We start from the raw sequence: 15,999 nt of genomic DNA on the forward strand, positions 1-15,999 counted from the left end.
CCGCGCGCCCGATTAACCTCAGAGATGTAATAAATATCTTACTAACCTCGTTTTCTTGGTCCGTACTGTAAGTTACGGATACTCATTTTTTTCGCGTTGATTATTGGCACTGAATCAACAGGAAAAACGAGAATCCATAACTTACAGTACGGACCGAGAAAACGAGGTTAGTAAGAGGTATATAAAGGCGTGAATTGATGAAAAACAAAAAACAAAAACAGAACACTTTGATTCAACTTTGGTTCCTTGTACCCCCAGGTTAGCTGAGTACAGTGTAGGTGGTGTACCAGGCTGCAGAACAGGAAGTGATGGGGCTCTAACCCCAGCCACCAATGAAAGCAGTCTTCAAAACAACTGGTAAGTTCATGCTGGTTACACTCAATGCCTTGTCTCAATACAGAATATGACTGCACATGTTGTATGTTTATGAACTCATATGTCCAGGGCCGCGTTGTTCGAAGGCTGATTAATGCTATTCCCCATTGAAAGTCAAATGCTCAAGGCTTTCAGAAACTAAGTTGGAAGCAAGTTATATTTCAGTACGAACTATACAATCAACAGACTAAGAATATGTATACAAGGTAGGTCTCTCCTTGTACAAGACAGAACACCTACCTTGCATGAAGGAGAGACCAACTTGTATACATATTCTTAGTCTGATGATTGTATAGTTCGTACCGAAATGTAACTTGCTTCCAACTTACGTTCGGTCAAGGTTTTGATCTGGTTCGTTGAAAGGTTTTATAAATTAAGCTAATTTTAAAGAAAAGTCTACGTCAAAACTGACGAAAAAAATCTTTCTGAAGAATCTTTATTCATTAGCAATTAAACTCAAATCAAAGTTTAATTAACCTAGGATTAACTAAATCGAGCTTTGCACTTGCAACTGGGTACTGAATTTTTACAGACTTAAGTCACCCACTTATCACTTCCCAAAGGCTATGTTCTTTGAACAAACCTTACACATTCAAAGAGCATTTTTGGCCTGGTGACATCATCCCCAGCCATACGTAAAACACAACTACTCCATGTATGTGGGGTCATTACAGAAGGTATTAAGGGAGATGGGATAACTGAACAAACAACATAATTGGGCAAAATCAAAGGTTCCTGTGAGCCAACTCATGAATGCAGAAGTAAATAGTGGCAAGGTATAAAACATTGTTTGCATTGTGTTTCGTTGGCCCAGGACTCGAAATATAAGATATAAAGGTTTAATAAGGGGCCTCACGTGCATTTTTTATTCCGCATCCTACGCCACTTAGTTTTTTAGCCGTTCCCCTCAGCAAGATTGAGCTCCTTGAATAGTTTTGTATTTTTAAAGAAAGTTTTAATTTTGAAAATTGTTTGGAGCCTTTGGAGTGGTTTGCTTTTAAAGGCGGAAAAGAAAAAAAAATTCTCCGTTATCTCGGGAATCGAACCCGGAACCCTTTACAGTCAACTCTCGCCTTGCGGACACCTCGCTATTACGGACACCCCGATAATGCAGACAGCAACTAAGTCCCCGGCAAAAATAGATTACAGACGTTTGACAGAAATAAATTCCCCCTATAACGGACTCTTGCTATTTAGGACACGATCTTGCGGTCCTGAAGGTGTCCGCGTGAATGGGAGTTGAACGTACTTCTAAATCAGCGCACCATTCCACTAGACAACATGCCCAGGACTCCTAACGGAGAGATTCATTTTTGTACTTATAATTTGTCCAGGGTGTTGAACTATCTCGCACCTGTGGCGGTAGGATTTTAAAGGTCAAATTACTTCGGATCGCCAAAAAAGAATACGCGAATGAGCAGGGAACACTGTCAGACGTTTCTCCATCATATTTTCCCCTTCCATTTTGCGCGAAGTCCCTGTTGACTTAGACGACAATCTCAAGATTACAAGTTTGCGACTGATCGAGCGAGCGAGTGACAATTTGTCCACATAACGATAACTGGTTCACTGCGCATGCGCGCATGTTTTTTTTTTCAGAATAAGTAAGAACACAGCCTGTTTGAGAAATGTTTTCTTGTTGCATTTGAGTGACCCAAGTCTCCTTTCCTACATAAAAAGCCCAGGGAAAACCCACAAGGGCGCTGCAGTCAGTAGCTCACTTTTGCAACCTTGCCAGCTGCTATAACCTTGCCACCCAGTAACATTTTTTGCTAAAATAATTGTAATCACTTACAATTTTCATGCCACTTTGGGTACACCATGACTTGGTCGTCAAACTGAGCATCTTTCAGCTCTCCTGTGTCATCGGACTCATTTTCCACCTCTGTGATGTAAGCTTGAGGGTGCAGGGATGGTTTGTCTTCTAACTGGGTCATTCCAAGCACAACTCCACGGTGTTCCACATCACTGTCGAAAAGAGACATACACAGACATCAGAATCCGCCATTAATGATAGATTTAATAACAGTGTTAGTGTGCAAAGAAGGTGCTATTCCAGGGCTCTTGTGAAGTGATGAAGAAGGCAGTGTGGCCAAGTGGTTACATCGCCAGACTTGAAATTCGGAGGCCCCACGCTCAAGTCTCACCCTGGCCACTTTCCTGGTTACCCCAAGCTCAGCCCCTTCTTCAGCCATGATTGTAAATAGCCAACACTTCTTCTGAGTAGTACTTTCCTGTGGAGTAGTACTTCCCTTATTGTACAGTGGAACCTCGAACCTCTATTTAACGAAGTCCTCGATATAACGAACGATATTCTATGTCCCGGCCAAAGTTACAGTAAAATGTATGGAACAGAACCTCGATATAACGAATTCTTCGATATAAAGAACATAATCCGGAAGCCCAAACGTAAAATGTACCTCAATATAACAACAAGCGACAGAAGATTAACGCTGAACAGATCAACAGTCAACAAATCCTTTTTATCCTTATGATAAAGAGACAGCAACTTTTCAGTCAAGGGCTTCTTATATCTCATAGACATTGGCACTACAGTATTTCGACATCAGCATTGAATTCCGTGACAGACGTCACCTGTGTTACAAATCAATCATTAACTATGACCTCGATATAACGAACATTTTGGTCGTTTCCCCTCAAGTTCGTTTTATCGAGATAACGAACCCTCGATTTAACGAACAAATTTGGCCGGTCCCCAGCAACTTCGTTAAATCGAGGTTCCACTGTACAAGGTGGTTCTAAGTTTTGAGTCTGTGGATGAAATCCTAAAATCTGTCCATGAGAATGAAAGCACTTCATCTCATCACATTCCTATAACTGCAGTTTGTTTCTCAACATTACACAGGAAAACACTTGGATTTTTTTGTCAAATTTTCATTTTTGAGAACTCCTTCACAAAAAAGTCAAAACACAAGACGTCTGCCTACCTGACAATGTAATTGAGACACAACATTTGCTTCAGTTCTGGATTTGTTGGATGTGGGATGAGAGACGCCTTTGTTTGCATCCAAACCCAGCCGCCATTCTTGTTCATCCAGCGATAGTACTTTGTGAGCACCTGACCCTTTGTTAGAACTGTTGATGCAACGAGTATTTTAAAGAACATGAGTGCTGCATCCTCATGATCCATGACTCAATTTTAGAACTAGTATACATCTTTCAGATTTACAGTGTGACTCCTAAACTCTTTGTCCCATCTCAGGCCAGAAGGGTCAAAATCGCCTCTGTTTAAACACATTTGAAACACTGTTTTCTTGAGTCACCTTTTTTCCCCTCATTGCAAATTGGCTGACAAACCATCATTCTTTGAAACAGATTTACTGCTTATCCTGTCACTAAATTTACACAATTAATGAAAACAAAATTGCATGCTTACACTTTGCGTGGTGACCTTGAATCGCAGTTATATCATTGGCATGGTAGAAGTCATAGGCTGAGATTCCAACAATGTCCCGTGCAAAATAATCCATAAACTTGTGTATTCTGCAAGAAACGAAGCATGGTCAGATGTGACCCTTTACTAAAACAACATCGGAGTCTGTGGATGAAAATTCTGCGATTTGAACGTTTAAATGAAGGAAATTGAGCAGTGCTTTCCTGTGGTGCAATTTATTATCCTGCACAAGATGGTACTAACATTTGAGTCTGTGGACAAACCCATTTGGATGAAAGCTACTGAGTGGTACTATTACTTTCCTGTTGTGCTAGTTTTTATGCTCCAATGTTTGAGTCTGCAGTTGAAATTCTATACTATGTAAATTCAAATGAAGACATGAGCAGTACTTTTCCTGCGGTGCTGTTTATTATGCTGTACAAGGTGGTTCTAACTTTTGAGACCTAATGTGTGACCATTCAAATGAAAGCTACTGAGCAGCACTTTCATATGGCGCTGTTTATTATGATGTACAAGGTGGTTCTAACGTTGAGTCTGTGGATGGAATGCTAAAGTGTGACCAGTCAAACAAAAGCTACTGAGCAGTACTGTCCTGTGGTGCTGTTTGTAATTTGCAAAACTAATTTGGGCATGTTTCTTGTGTTGTGATCTTTACTGTTCATCAACATGCCTGCATAATTTAGACATCTTTTACAAACATTATTTTTTGATCAGCAACCTTTGAAATTTTCTTCAAGATGTGAATTTTACTATCTCATCTCAATTTTGACACACTTGTAAACACGACTGAGTTTAACAATTCAGTGGGGTTTTACATATAATTTTGGAAGCCCAGAATATGTGATAAAATAAAAACTGTTTTGTTTAAGTCACCTTCACTAGATGTTTGTTCTCATTCTTCCTAGAGGCTCGTTTACACATGCGATTTTTGTTCAGTTTTTGCCGCTCTTTTTTCGTGCAACTTTTGTCACGCACAAGTTGTAGTTTCAAATTGCACGTGCAAACTAGATGCGATCTCAGCACTATTTATCGCACTAGCATTGAACATGTTTGAAACATCAGAAAACATACAGAACTGAACTGAACTTTATTAGATGTTTAACATACATGTACAATTTCCTGGTGGCGCAGGTAGCAAAGCTAATCTATGTGGACCAGAATATAAGAAAATAGAAATATTGCTCTGAAATTGCAGCTGGTGTACACAAGCGAATTTGAAGTTGCAGCCTTGTACAAGAAAAATTGCAGTGAGAGGGTGTGACAAAAGTTGCATAACAAACCACACATCTAAACACGCCTTACTTAAGATGGAATTAAAAAACAAAAATGTGCAACATAAAATGATGGTATGAGTGAAAGGAAAACAATAACTACCACCAGACCTACCTTCCTTCACAATAAACAATTTTGAGATCCATGTTTACTCTGCTCACAAACATGTTGCATTCAAGTGGCAGTTCGTTGATGTTCATGGTAGGCAATGGTTGCCCAATAGCCACAAAAGCATACTTTATATCTGGAAGGCCCTTGGCATGATACTTCTTCATTCTCCCCATACAATGGATAACCTTAAAAGCAAGCCACTCACAGTGAGGGTCTTTCATGGTCAACTGAATGTGACAATGGCTGATTGATGGGAGGGGCGGGGCTCTAACCCTGTTCAGAAACTTTAGTCTGAATTTGTCGCTGCTGAAATCCTGGACAAAACTAGCTAAGATATATGCAAAATGTAACTAAAAATACCATAAAATTCTGAAATTAAAACCCTCCATGTATAAGCCACTTTGAATATATAAGCCCCTGAATTCAAAATGCGAAAAAAGCTCCTACAATGAATAAGCCCCTCCAAATTTAAGCCACAGGGGGCTTCAACGTGTGAATTGTCCTCAAAAACAAAAAAAACAAAAAAAGAAAAAAAAAATTAAGCAGTCCCACAGCAATAGAATATGAGGCAATAGTTAATGGGTTGTAAATTAAGTGCAGACTGCAAACAATCGAAATACTACTTGTGGGGAAAAAGTGTATTATTCTGTAAAGTAGTTTCAATTAGTTGAATGCAATAACATTGTAATGTTATGTATTCCTACAGGTCCTAATTACTAATCCTTATTAATATCTAAGGCCAAATGCATCATACACATTGCACATCTTCCAACCTTGAATCCTGATGATTTGGTGTAGGCTCCACCTCGTCGTACGAGAGTACACTTCATCCGCACGAAAAAGGATTTTGGTTTTTCACTGCTGGGAGTATCCTCATCATTATCAAAAGCTAGAAATAAGAGATAAGGAACTGGTCATAACAAGATTGTTTGTAGAGCACTCACCTTGTCTGGGAAAGGGGGGTTATTGAAGACCACCTATCTCATGAACATTACAGACAAAATGTTATAGGCTTAAAAATTTGAGGTGACACAGAAATATTCAGCTAGCAAGAGTCTGCATTACCAGATAAAACTTGAAAAATGAGGTTCGAATTTCATTGTCATTTTTTTTAATGCTGGATAGAGGGGTGGCTATGCAATAAAGACACCATCTTTTGAGGTTGAGAAGGGGGGTGCAGGCAGAGACCACCATCAATTTTTTGGTTTGGTGGGTCCTGCTCGAGTATAAAAGTTTCAACCACTTACCTAAGAAGGTTAGTTTTTTTATGGCTACTGCTCCTTGAGAGTAACCACAATGTCACAGAGTGTGAAAGAGTGAGTGTAAGTAATCGTAATCTTCGGATAGTGTTCGGAATAACACAATTGCGACTCTATTGACACCAGTGCTTGATGTTTGTATTTTAGTGAGTATCATCAGTGACTTATCATTGACCATCATGGTTATCTCCAGCGATCATAAATAATAATAATAATAATAATAATAATAATAATAATAATAATAATAATAATAATAATAATAATAATAATAACACTCTTTATTGAGGAAATCATTATTTCACTAATAAGTGATTTACAAAAGAGTCCTCGAAAATTAAAAAAGAACAAAACAAAAAAAAAAAAAGAAAAATAAAGACTTATATATGAATATATAAAAATTAGACTTAAGACTATTTACATTTCTTAACACTCTTTTAAAATTAGCTATAATGGGCTTTGTCTGATTGAAAGGTCTAATTTATTCCAATCGTTTGAGGCAAAATTTGTCGAGGTCCAATGCCCCCAGTTCATACTAGATGCACTCTTACGGATATTATTTTTACATCTAGTAAAACATGTTCTGAATTTCCATGATGTTTCGTCTTGTTTTCAACATATTATCGCCTGTAACGTTCAGAGCCGTATTTTTACTTCCAGGAGCTTTTGCGTTAGCTGCAATATTGATGAGCCACACGTTGGTTGACAAACTGATCCTCATATTTTACAAACTAAGGTTGCTTGAAGTCTGGTAGCACCGGGAGACCAATTCTTTACAACGATTTCCAATTTTTATTTACAGTAGTCGCCACTGTAGTCCTTGACTACCTATTTTTAAAGAAAGTGTGGGGTTGGTGCTGCGTTATGGAGGATAGAACCAAAAGTTTGGTTGAGTTGACGAGATAACATGGCCACTGTAAAGAGATTTCAATGCTGACGTTTTGATATCACTTACGTTGTTGATTTCCGAAGAATGGAATGTTGTCAGTGTATGAGCTTGGGCCTGGCTGATTACTCTGGTTTTCCAATTCTTCCCTGGCATTCTCCAGCACATTAAAAAGATCTTGGTGATCTTCAGGATGAATGTAGCATTGTATGTTGCTTCCTGTTAACTCAACCTGGGTAAAGAAAAAAAAGAAATCACATTATTATCAAGTCTTTAATCCCTAACAGTGATCATTGTAGTAGGAGTTTTCAGTGTCTTTAAAATCAACTCAGCAGCTTAACTGTCAGTGGTAATTGACAGGTAGCTACAATCTTGGACAAAAGTAGTCGAGAAAAATGTGAATTGTGTGCAAAGATCTCAGTCTCCCTTAAGGAAAACACCATCTGGAGAGTAGAAAACATTCACTCCCCCGCCCCCCTACCCAGTGCTGTCAACCTCACACGTCCTCACATATGGAGAATATGACTTCCCTGGCCAGCAATAACAAAGCACCTTACAGAGGCGTCGTATCAAGGCCAAATTCATAGGTTCAGTGGGGAGGGGGGGGGGGGGGGGGCGTACATTACACACTACCAGAAACAACGCTACACATTTCAAATTTTCTTCTCAGAAAGTCGAGTCTACGATAAATAGCAAACTGGAGACCAGAACAAACGGCTCAAAAATTGGAGATTACAGATCTACATCTGCAGACCAGGAGATACGGTTCAAAATCTGGAGACTCCAGGATTATCCGGGAGAGTTGACAGCCCTGCCTACCCCTCACTCAATGTTGCTTTGAAGGTCAGACAATTACCCAGCCTTATTTTTCTGGCGGCAGACTAACATTGTTAAAGGGGAGAGGGGGCTGAGTTTTAACAGCACTTATTGTCTTTTGTTTTGGGAACGTGTTTCATTGACAGTACGTCACTTAGCAAAACTTCCTATTCTGCAGATTTAATTTACATCATGATACACATACAGTCTGTCTGCTTAACACACACCTGTGACAACCCAAGATGCACGGACACTGTCTCTGACACATACAAGACTTTTCCTTCATTGGATAGGACTAACAGGAAGCCATCTAAAGCCTTTGTAGAGGAAATAAAGTCAAGAAATGACCAGTAAGTAATTACGAATTATTACAATACAAGCCATGTTTTCTTTGCATTAAATCTTTTACTCACGAGACCACCAGGTCTAACTGAAGCCAAAACTGAGGGACTAAAACCTTTTGGAAGAATCCTTGTGGATAAGTAAATAAACTTGAATGAAAGTTCATGTTAACCCGGGATTAGATTAATTGGGCCTCGAACAATCCAGACGTAACTTATCAATGATCAATGACATCAATGAGTAATCAATGGGCAATCAATTGAACAACCCAGCCATAACTTATCAACGATCAAAGACATCAATGAGTAATCAATGCGCAATCAATTGAACAACCCAGACATAACTAATAAATCAACGATCAAAGACATCAATGAGTAATCAATGGGCAATCCAAAGACCTTTGTCATGCAGGGCCATGTTGAGTCAGCTTTGTTTTGCACGGCAAGCCTTGCCCAGACACGAATTCAGTGTGAGGCTGGCTGTGCAACAACAAAGCTTTTTATTTTCCTGAGACTCAACATGGCCACCGAGTGACAAAGGTCTATCAGTAATCAACTGATTAGTCATTGATTATTGGCAACGATCAATGGGTAATCAATGACTAATCGATGAACAAAAATTTTGTGGCCTATCGATTACTCACCAATGTCATTGATTATTCAGTGATGCTATTGATTACTCATTCATTACAAATACATTATTAATTATGCTGGAGATATTTTAAAAAGGTTACAGGCCAAACATGACTCCTGCTGGTATGGTTTGTGTAGCCACGAGACCATATCGATGATTAATCAATGCCATCAATGACTAATCAAGACTAATCAATGAAAAAATTTAGTGGCCTATCAATTATTCAGTGATTGCTCATTGATCATTGTTAATAATCAATGACTGATCAACTGGTTACCCATTGATTACTATTGATTACTCACTGATTTCATTGATGTTATCGATAAGTTAAGTCTGGAACAACTGGGCCCTGATGTTGTAACTGCCGACCAGTTGGCTCAGTTGGTAGAGCACTGGGCTCCCGTGTGGGAGGTCGCGGGTTCAAACCCCGGCCGGACCAACACTCAGGGTCTTTAAAATTAATTGAGGAGAAAAGTGCTGCCTCTGCAAAATGGTTAGACTCTCTAGTCTTCTCGGATAAGGACGATAAATCATAGGTTCTGTCTCACAACCCCAGTTCATGATTACGTTTTGGGACATTTAAGAACCCACACACTGTTCGTAAGAGTAGGGGACATAGTTCCCAGTGTTGTGGTCTGGCCCTCTATCTTTCACACACTTATGCTTGGGTTGAGTGGGTGGGTGGGTGAGATCTAATATATGGACTGATGCTGACGTCTGATCTCACCCCATAGAATTGTAAACCGCCATGAGACTTGGTGATATGTGCCGTATATAAGAATTTCATTCATTCATAAAATCACACATAGGATTTTCACTGACCTGTAGCAGAAATATTCCACTATTATCTGCAAGGTCCTGAAGAGGTATTTCAGTCTGATTGTTGTAAGGAACAACTGCCCCTATCAACAAACAAGAAATGAACATAAGAGTTTTTACAAATTAATTATTTTAACTGTCTAAATTCCTGCATGCTGATTGGCTCGTAGCTATTGTCTATAAGAGTACAGACAATAAAAATGATGTCAGATGTGATGCCATGTGCTTTCCAATGGAAAATAAAGCCAATTCCACTCGTACTTTTCCATGTTATCGTAAAAAACAAATCAATGGCAGTTTTCTATGGTCTTATAGACCATAAAATGGCGCCATAAACTGTTCAAAACGCCATTGAGTTTTGAAAATTTAATGACATCATTTTATGGTCTACATATGACCATAGAAAACTGCCATCAATTTGTTATCAGACTAGGAGGTACAAAGGTCTATTGAAATGGCTTGAAAAACAGCACATATAGGCCGTAACTGGTATCTGGTATCATTATTAATTAAAATAATGGTATATCACATTACTCCAATTTTGTTGACTGCAAGATTGGCAACATCAAACCTGTATATTATTATTCAACACATTGTAACACTGCCGAAATACATAATGAATGGTGATGGTTCACTGAATATTCATAGTCTGTAGTCAACAGATATCCTGTGATATACCTAATTTTGTGCATTGGGGAGAAAAATGTAAAAATACATGTATATACTTTAGACAATTTCTAGCTTTTCTGCAATAAAACTGTGCTCTGCTATCAATGTGTTGAACAATAAAACATTTATCCTGCTCAATCTTGTGGAATATCCCAATTTTAGCCTCTTCAGCCAAGTATATCAGAAGAATCATATTCCACGCGACTTTGCAGGATAATAATGTTTTACTGGTCTGTGGCTAGCTGGTTACTAGAAGTCTAAAGCCCTGCTGCGTCATCTCCAGTGCAGGCCTAACAACATGCATTGGTTGTTTCATGACTCACAACCTAAAAACAATCTTTCTTTGAACAGCTTTACCTGGAGAACTGCTGACACCAACTAAGGGTGAAGAAATGGACGTCGGTGGTGAAGGAGTTCCTGGACTTCCAAAATGAACATCTGCAAAATGCAGGTCAGCTTCAATGAAGTTACAGATGTACCATTTTAATACATCCTTGACAAATTTGTTATTATCTTTGATGGTTATTGTAAATGTGTTAACCCAGGAATCATGTCAATGATCATCCAGGTGAGTGTAGTCCTGAGGACTGTTTGAGACTGGTGACTTTGAAAGACATTTTGATCAACGGTCTGAACAGAATGTGAAGACTGTAAAAGGTCTACAGCCAAAAACATCATGGATTAATTAATCAATCAGGTCAATTACCTGACTGAACACCACCTACTGATGATTCACAATTCACTTGACTTCCGCTCAGGTTGTCGAATTGTCAGTGAATGTCACCTCTAACAGTCTATCTCAGGAAGTCCTACACATACCCAGATGATCACAAGCTACCTAATGTCTGACTAAAGTTGTAGAAATTAAAAAGTTGCAAATGAAAACTGTCTCAAGTTGTTACCCAATATCCCAACCAAGACATAAAGAACTTTGATTGACCACATAAAACTACTTCTAACTTTCCATTTACTCACCAAGATCTGCATCAGACTGGGGTGAGGCTGATGATTCTGACAGAAACGAGCAGTCTGAAATCTGGCGACGTTTTACTGATGAAATACAAACAGGCACTTACTACGCAATAGTTACAACAATGTTAGAACTTTTAAATTAGGTTGATTGTCTGGATAAGAGTAGTAGAGTCTGATAATGATATTGAAGCAGTCAATTATTCCAGCAGTGCTAGCAGTAGACGGCTTAGGGTGCTATACAGGTTTATTATTGAACATTTAAGCTTTTCACTGACAAGTACATGTAGGTGGTTCAAAACACAAAGTAACCAGTGTCTTAGCCAGTTGCTGGCAGTTAATAATAGTCTAATAATCAGCAACAGTGCCATGAAACATCATTTGTTTACTCAGCAGTGTTCCAGAAATTTTTCAAAGTCAGGAAGTCAATGAAGAATTTTGGGAGATCAGTAAGTGAGGTTCTCTCTAAATCTTCTTCAGTTTACCATTTGGTTTGTTGGGTCAGGAAGCTAGGTTTCTCAGATTTTTTAGCTGAGACCCAGCTCTCTTATCTGGAACGCTGCTCAGGCTACTAATAATAATAAATAAGATCTTTCAACAGGGAGCCCACGTCACAAAATGTGGTTTTCAGTGAGGCCCTGCATAAATCTAACGTAAGAATACAAAAAAAAAATTACAACTAAAGCTATCTAAAAATAAAGAGTAAAAAGGGTAAGATCGATAAAAGAGTCTACATGTTTCTAATAAGACGTCTAAAAACTAAAAAATTGGAAATATTCCTAATGCCGTCTGGGAGAGCATTCCAGTCATCTACCGCATGACAAATAACGCGTTGCTGACCCCATGAGCGCTTTGAATTGTACTACGTGAATTGTACATAAAAACTTTCTTCGCTTCACAAAAATAAAATACATACCTATTTTGGGAAGATTAAACTGTTTCATGTTCAAGTAACTGATGGTGAGGCGGACAATAGAAGCCTTGTCCAGCTGTGTAGTAATGGCACTTGGCAACGGCAGAAGCTTTGCCAGCTCATCAAACTGTGCATTCTCTTTGCCACGTCGGCTTCTGGCTGCATCTCGAGATCTCTCTTTACGAAGTTCTACAGTTCTGAATAAAGCAAAACATAGAACATTAGTTATTAATTTAAGGGTTTCAAGACGACTGTCCAACACAGTAGTCCCACAGCTCTTACAGTCCTCTACTTTATTGGTCCCTGAATCCTGTAGCCGCAAAATTGGAGGGATGTAGCTGTGCCAGAAAGCATCCAGTCGTGTTTTGAACTTTCCATACATTTCCCTGTATTTTTTTCCTGTGAACTCTTTTTAGTAGCAGTTCACAGCTGGTTCGCTATACAGACAAATGTTTGGAAAATTCAAAACACGACTGGACGCTTTCTGTCACAGCTACATCCCTCCAATTTTTTTTTCCTTAAAACCCTTTTCCTAGGGACAAAAGGTTCCAATTCATGAATTTTTCAGAAGCGATGTTTTATGAAAATTATTTGACATCAAATTTCCATACAAACTCTGTTATTTCAAGACATGTTTGCCTACTTGTCAAAATGACGTCGAAAACCGTGATAAGGCCTAGTTTTTGCAACAGCACAGAACTTTTGGCCTTGTGGGTTCCTTGACAGTTTTCTCAGGCAAAAACCTTGGGTTTTGTGCAAAAGAGGCATATGTTACTTTTAGCCTTTTGAGAGTAAAATCGAAATATTGCTCCAAATAAGCTCTATTTTGGCACAGAGACCGGTTTGTTATCTAAGAAAATTAGCTGTGTACATGTATTTAATTTTTGGGCAAAAAGGTAAATAAACAAGAAACAGCTTACTACTTTTCTAGGAAATGCAAGCGACCTAGATATGGACATTCGACTGATTTCTATTGTTCACAAATACCAAGTGAATACTCCGCTTGACTTGGTTCAGTCCCTTACATGTACAATTTATATAAAAATCCATCGAACATCTTTCTTTCAAGTGTCAACTTCTGAAATTATTATTCCACACATACAAATGTTGGAGTCAAAGTACGTTTATGGCGCAGTGGTGAGAGCACTCGCCTCCCACCAATGTGGCCCGGGTTTGATTCCCGGACTCCGCATAATTGTGTGGGTTGAGTTTGTTGTTGGTTATTGTCTTCGCTCTGAGAGGATTTTCTCCGGGAACTTCAGTTTTCCCCTCTCCTCAAAAACACTTCTAAATTCCAATTCAAACACGAAAGCGTCCCCAATTAGTGCTCTGCACTTTTATTTAATTTTTAATTTCTGTCTCCATTTAGTGAGTTTGATGTACCACTTACCCTTTGCCCTAATTAGCAGCAAAAATAGTAATTCACACGTCATCAACAAAAACAGTCACTGATATCTAAAGAAGCATGATATTATTCCATTCGTAGCACACCAGTGAGAATTGACAGAAAGTGCCTTTAATTTCTCACTCTATTTGCATACACAGATTTTTTGTCAGAGTCCAATCAACTCAGGTCTGCTATTGTGTAAAACACTCTGAACACCTAAAACCGAATGTATTGTGGTGCATGTGATTCACCATCAAAAATAACTGAAACAATCTTAAGGTGTATTTATTGAAACCTCACAGTTAGCTTTTGTAATGGTTATACTTAGTCTAGTAGCCATTCAGAGAGTTGAAAGCACTTGTCAGAACTAATCTGCATGCACAATTATTCTAGATAAAAAAGAATTCTCTACAAGAATGATGTATTATTCAGTGAGTGACACAGGCAAACTCGGAAAAAGGAAATCTGAGTGCTCCTATCAGGAGTCGAACCCAAGACCTTCTGATTACTAATTTGGATGCTCTTCCACTGAGCTTCAGGAGACTCGTGGGAGCTTAGGACATCAAACTAGAATTCTCTACTTCTAACTACAGTATGTCCAAAATAACAATGTTCAACAAAAACAACAACCAGCAAATTTGCATGTTAATGTACCTCTTAAACTCAAGTCACATCAACAGTGATTTCTATGTGTTGATTCATGAAGCAAAAAAAGAAATATCACCATTTTGATCTGCACATGGCATCTGAATGACACCACTCAAAGATTAACACCAGTTTTGAATTCCTTCAACCTACTTTTTCCCAGGCAAGTCACTGTAGTCCAATTTAACAACAGCTACATGTAAGGTACACATACAATGTATGAAACCATCCACAACCAAAACAGTCACTACAGCTTGTGAGCAGTACACACAAATTTTCAAAAGAAGCTAGCTAACAATTTGACAAAGCACTACACTGTCTTCTCCTCCTTCATTAAAAGTTGCAACAAAAATATGGTGCAAGATTGATGATGGTTGTAATTAAATGCAATTTGTTAAGTCACATATGAAAGCAAAATAGAAGCCAATAAAGCTTCAGTGTCGGAACTTACACTGACTGCACATTAATTAAACCAGCTTTTAATTAAAATATATTAAATTCCCTTAAATTCATCAACTGACCATAATTACATACATAAATCAAAAGATGGCTCTTGTCAGGCAAACAAAAGTAGGAATTTCTTGCATTTACTCATTTGTACGAAATGCAGGGGATGCTAAAACCGAAATTAACTAACAACTTTTCAGAGATGAAGAAATGCTGTGCACAACAAGTTTGACTGCTTAATTCACGAAATGTTGATCATTCAAGATCTTAACCCAGCTCTGAATGTGCAAGCTGACTCCATCCACGCCAAGTTCATAGAAAGAAACTAAATTGTCTATTATATTGTTTTCACTTAACGTTTATATTCAACAACAAAGAAACAGCCACTTTGCCTTGATAATGATGATAGCATCATTGACACGTCAGACATCTTTAATTAGTTTTAATAATGTGTACTGAAGTTTTTCACTTTCAATACCTATAAATATGCCTTTCTGTTATTTCCATTTTACTCATTTGACAAGGACGATATGAAGTCGTCGAAACGTCATGCTTTTTTAATATCGTTAATTTTCTTGTTGAAATGTTTCTCTAAATCGTTTTTTATCGGAAGTTTTTCAATCAGTAAATTTTTAACTAAATGATTACTCTTTTTTGGTAGAAAACAAATGGGACATCATCTTGATCAGGAAAAACCTCATTTGCATTTACTTTCAAAATGTACAAAATTTACAGGAAATAATATAATAAATACCAAGGCTGCTGCCTAACAGAAGTCTGATAGCCTGGGGCGCCAAAGAAAATGCTCTGGGCGCCTAAATTTTTGCACCAGCACCTAGCACTTCACATGCTGGGCTCCTAACTTCTTGGCTTTTGACGTTGTGGGCTCCTTGCACATTTTCTTCCAGTAGGCAGCAGCGTTGTATACAATGCTTAATTGGCAAGGATCTGAAATACAGACACTCATAACTGAATTTAAAATTTGCCTGGCCATTAGCCATGGTCACGATCAAGCAAAGCAACACGTGCATAAATTAAACTCAC

At 38.4% G+C, this 15,999-nt stretch overlaps 1 protein-coding gene and 1 long non-coding RNA gene across 8 annotated transcripts in view; one reads left to right on the forward strand and one right to left on the reverse strand.

Annotated features, from left to right (window-relative positions):
- Window positions 1–15,999, forward strand: part of LOC146455046 (uncharacterized) — a 50,427-nt gene that overhangs the window by 21,156 nt on the left and 13,272 nt on the right. For 2 of the 5 annotated variants that reach the window (XR_014859109.1, XR_014859108.1), the window contains exons 4-6: window positions 259–357; window positions 8,310–8,481; window positions 10,946–11,045. This is a non-coding gene — a long non-coding RNA (uncharacterized LOC146455046). Of the gene's footprint in view, window positions 1–258; window positions 358–5,911; window positions 6,038–7,985; window positions 8,159–8,309; window positions 8,486–10,945; window positions 11,109–15,999 lie in introns of those variants that run through there. The other 3 variants (XR_014859110.1, XR_014859111.1, XR_014859112.1) reach the window with 3 other exon arrangements.
- Window positions 1–15,999, reverse strand: part of LOC146455049 (uncharacterized) — a 41,774-nt gene that overhangs the window by 6,141 nt on the left and 19,634 nt on the right. For all 3 annotated transcript variants that reach the window (XM_085094748.1, XM_085094747.1, XM_085094749.1), the window contains 11 exons: window positions 12,480–12,673; window positions 11,570–11,644; window positions 10,952–11,032; window positions 9,929–10,008; window positions 8,359–8,448; window positions 7,385–7,547; window positions 5,947–6,062; window positions 5,177–5,358; window positions 3,773–3,879; window positions 3,324–3,471; window positions 2,171–2,343 (listed from right to left, as the gene is read on the reverse strand). In XM_085094748.1, coding sequence (XP_084950874.1) covers window positions 2,171–2,343; window positions 3,324–3,471; window positions 3,773–3,879; window positions 5,177–5,358; window positions 5,947–6,062; window positions 7,385–7,547; window positions 8,359–8,448; window positions 9,929–10,008; window positions 10,952–11,032; window positions 11,570–11,644; window positions 12,480–12,673 — 1,409 coding nt within the window. The remainder of the gene's footprint in view (window positions 1–2,170; window positions 2,344–3,323; window positions 3,472–3,772; window positions 3,880–5,176; window positions 5,359–5,946; window positions 6,063–7,384; window positions 7,548–8,358; window positions 8,449–9,928; window positions 10,009–10,951; window positions 11,033–11,569; window positions 11,645–12,479; window positions 12,674–15,999) is intronic.

The sequence above is a fragment of the Pavona decussata genome, unplaced genomic scaffold (assembly GCF_977016875.1).
Source record: "Pavona decussata unplaced genomic scaffold, jaPavDecu1.1 SCAFFOLD_286, whole genome shotgun sequence".
In the NCBI taxonomy this organism is placed as follows: Eukaryota; Metazoa; Cnidaria; class Anthozoa; order Scleractinia; family Agariciidae; genus Pavona; species Pavona decussata.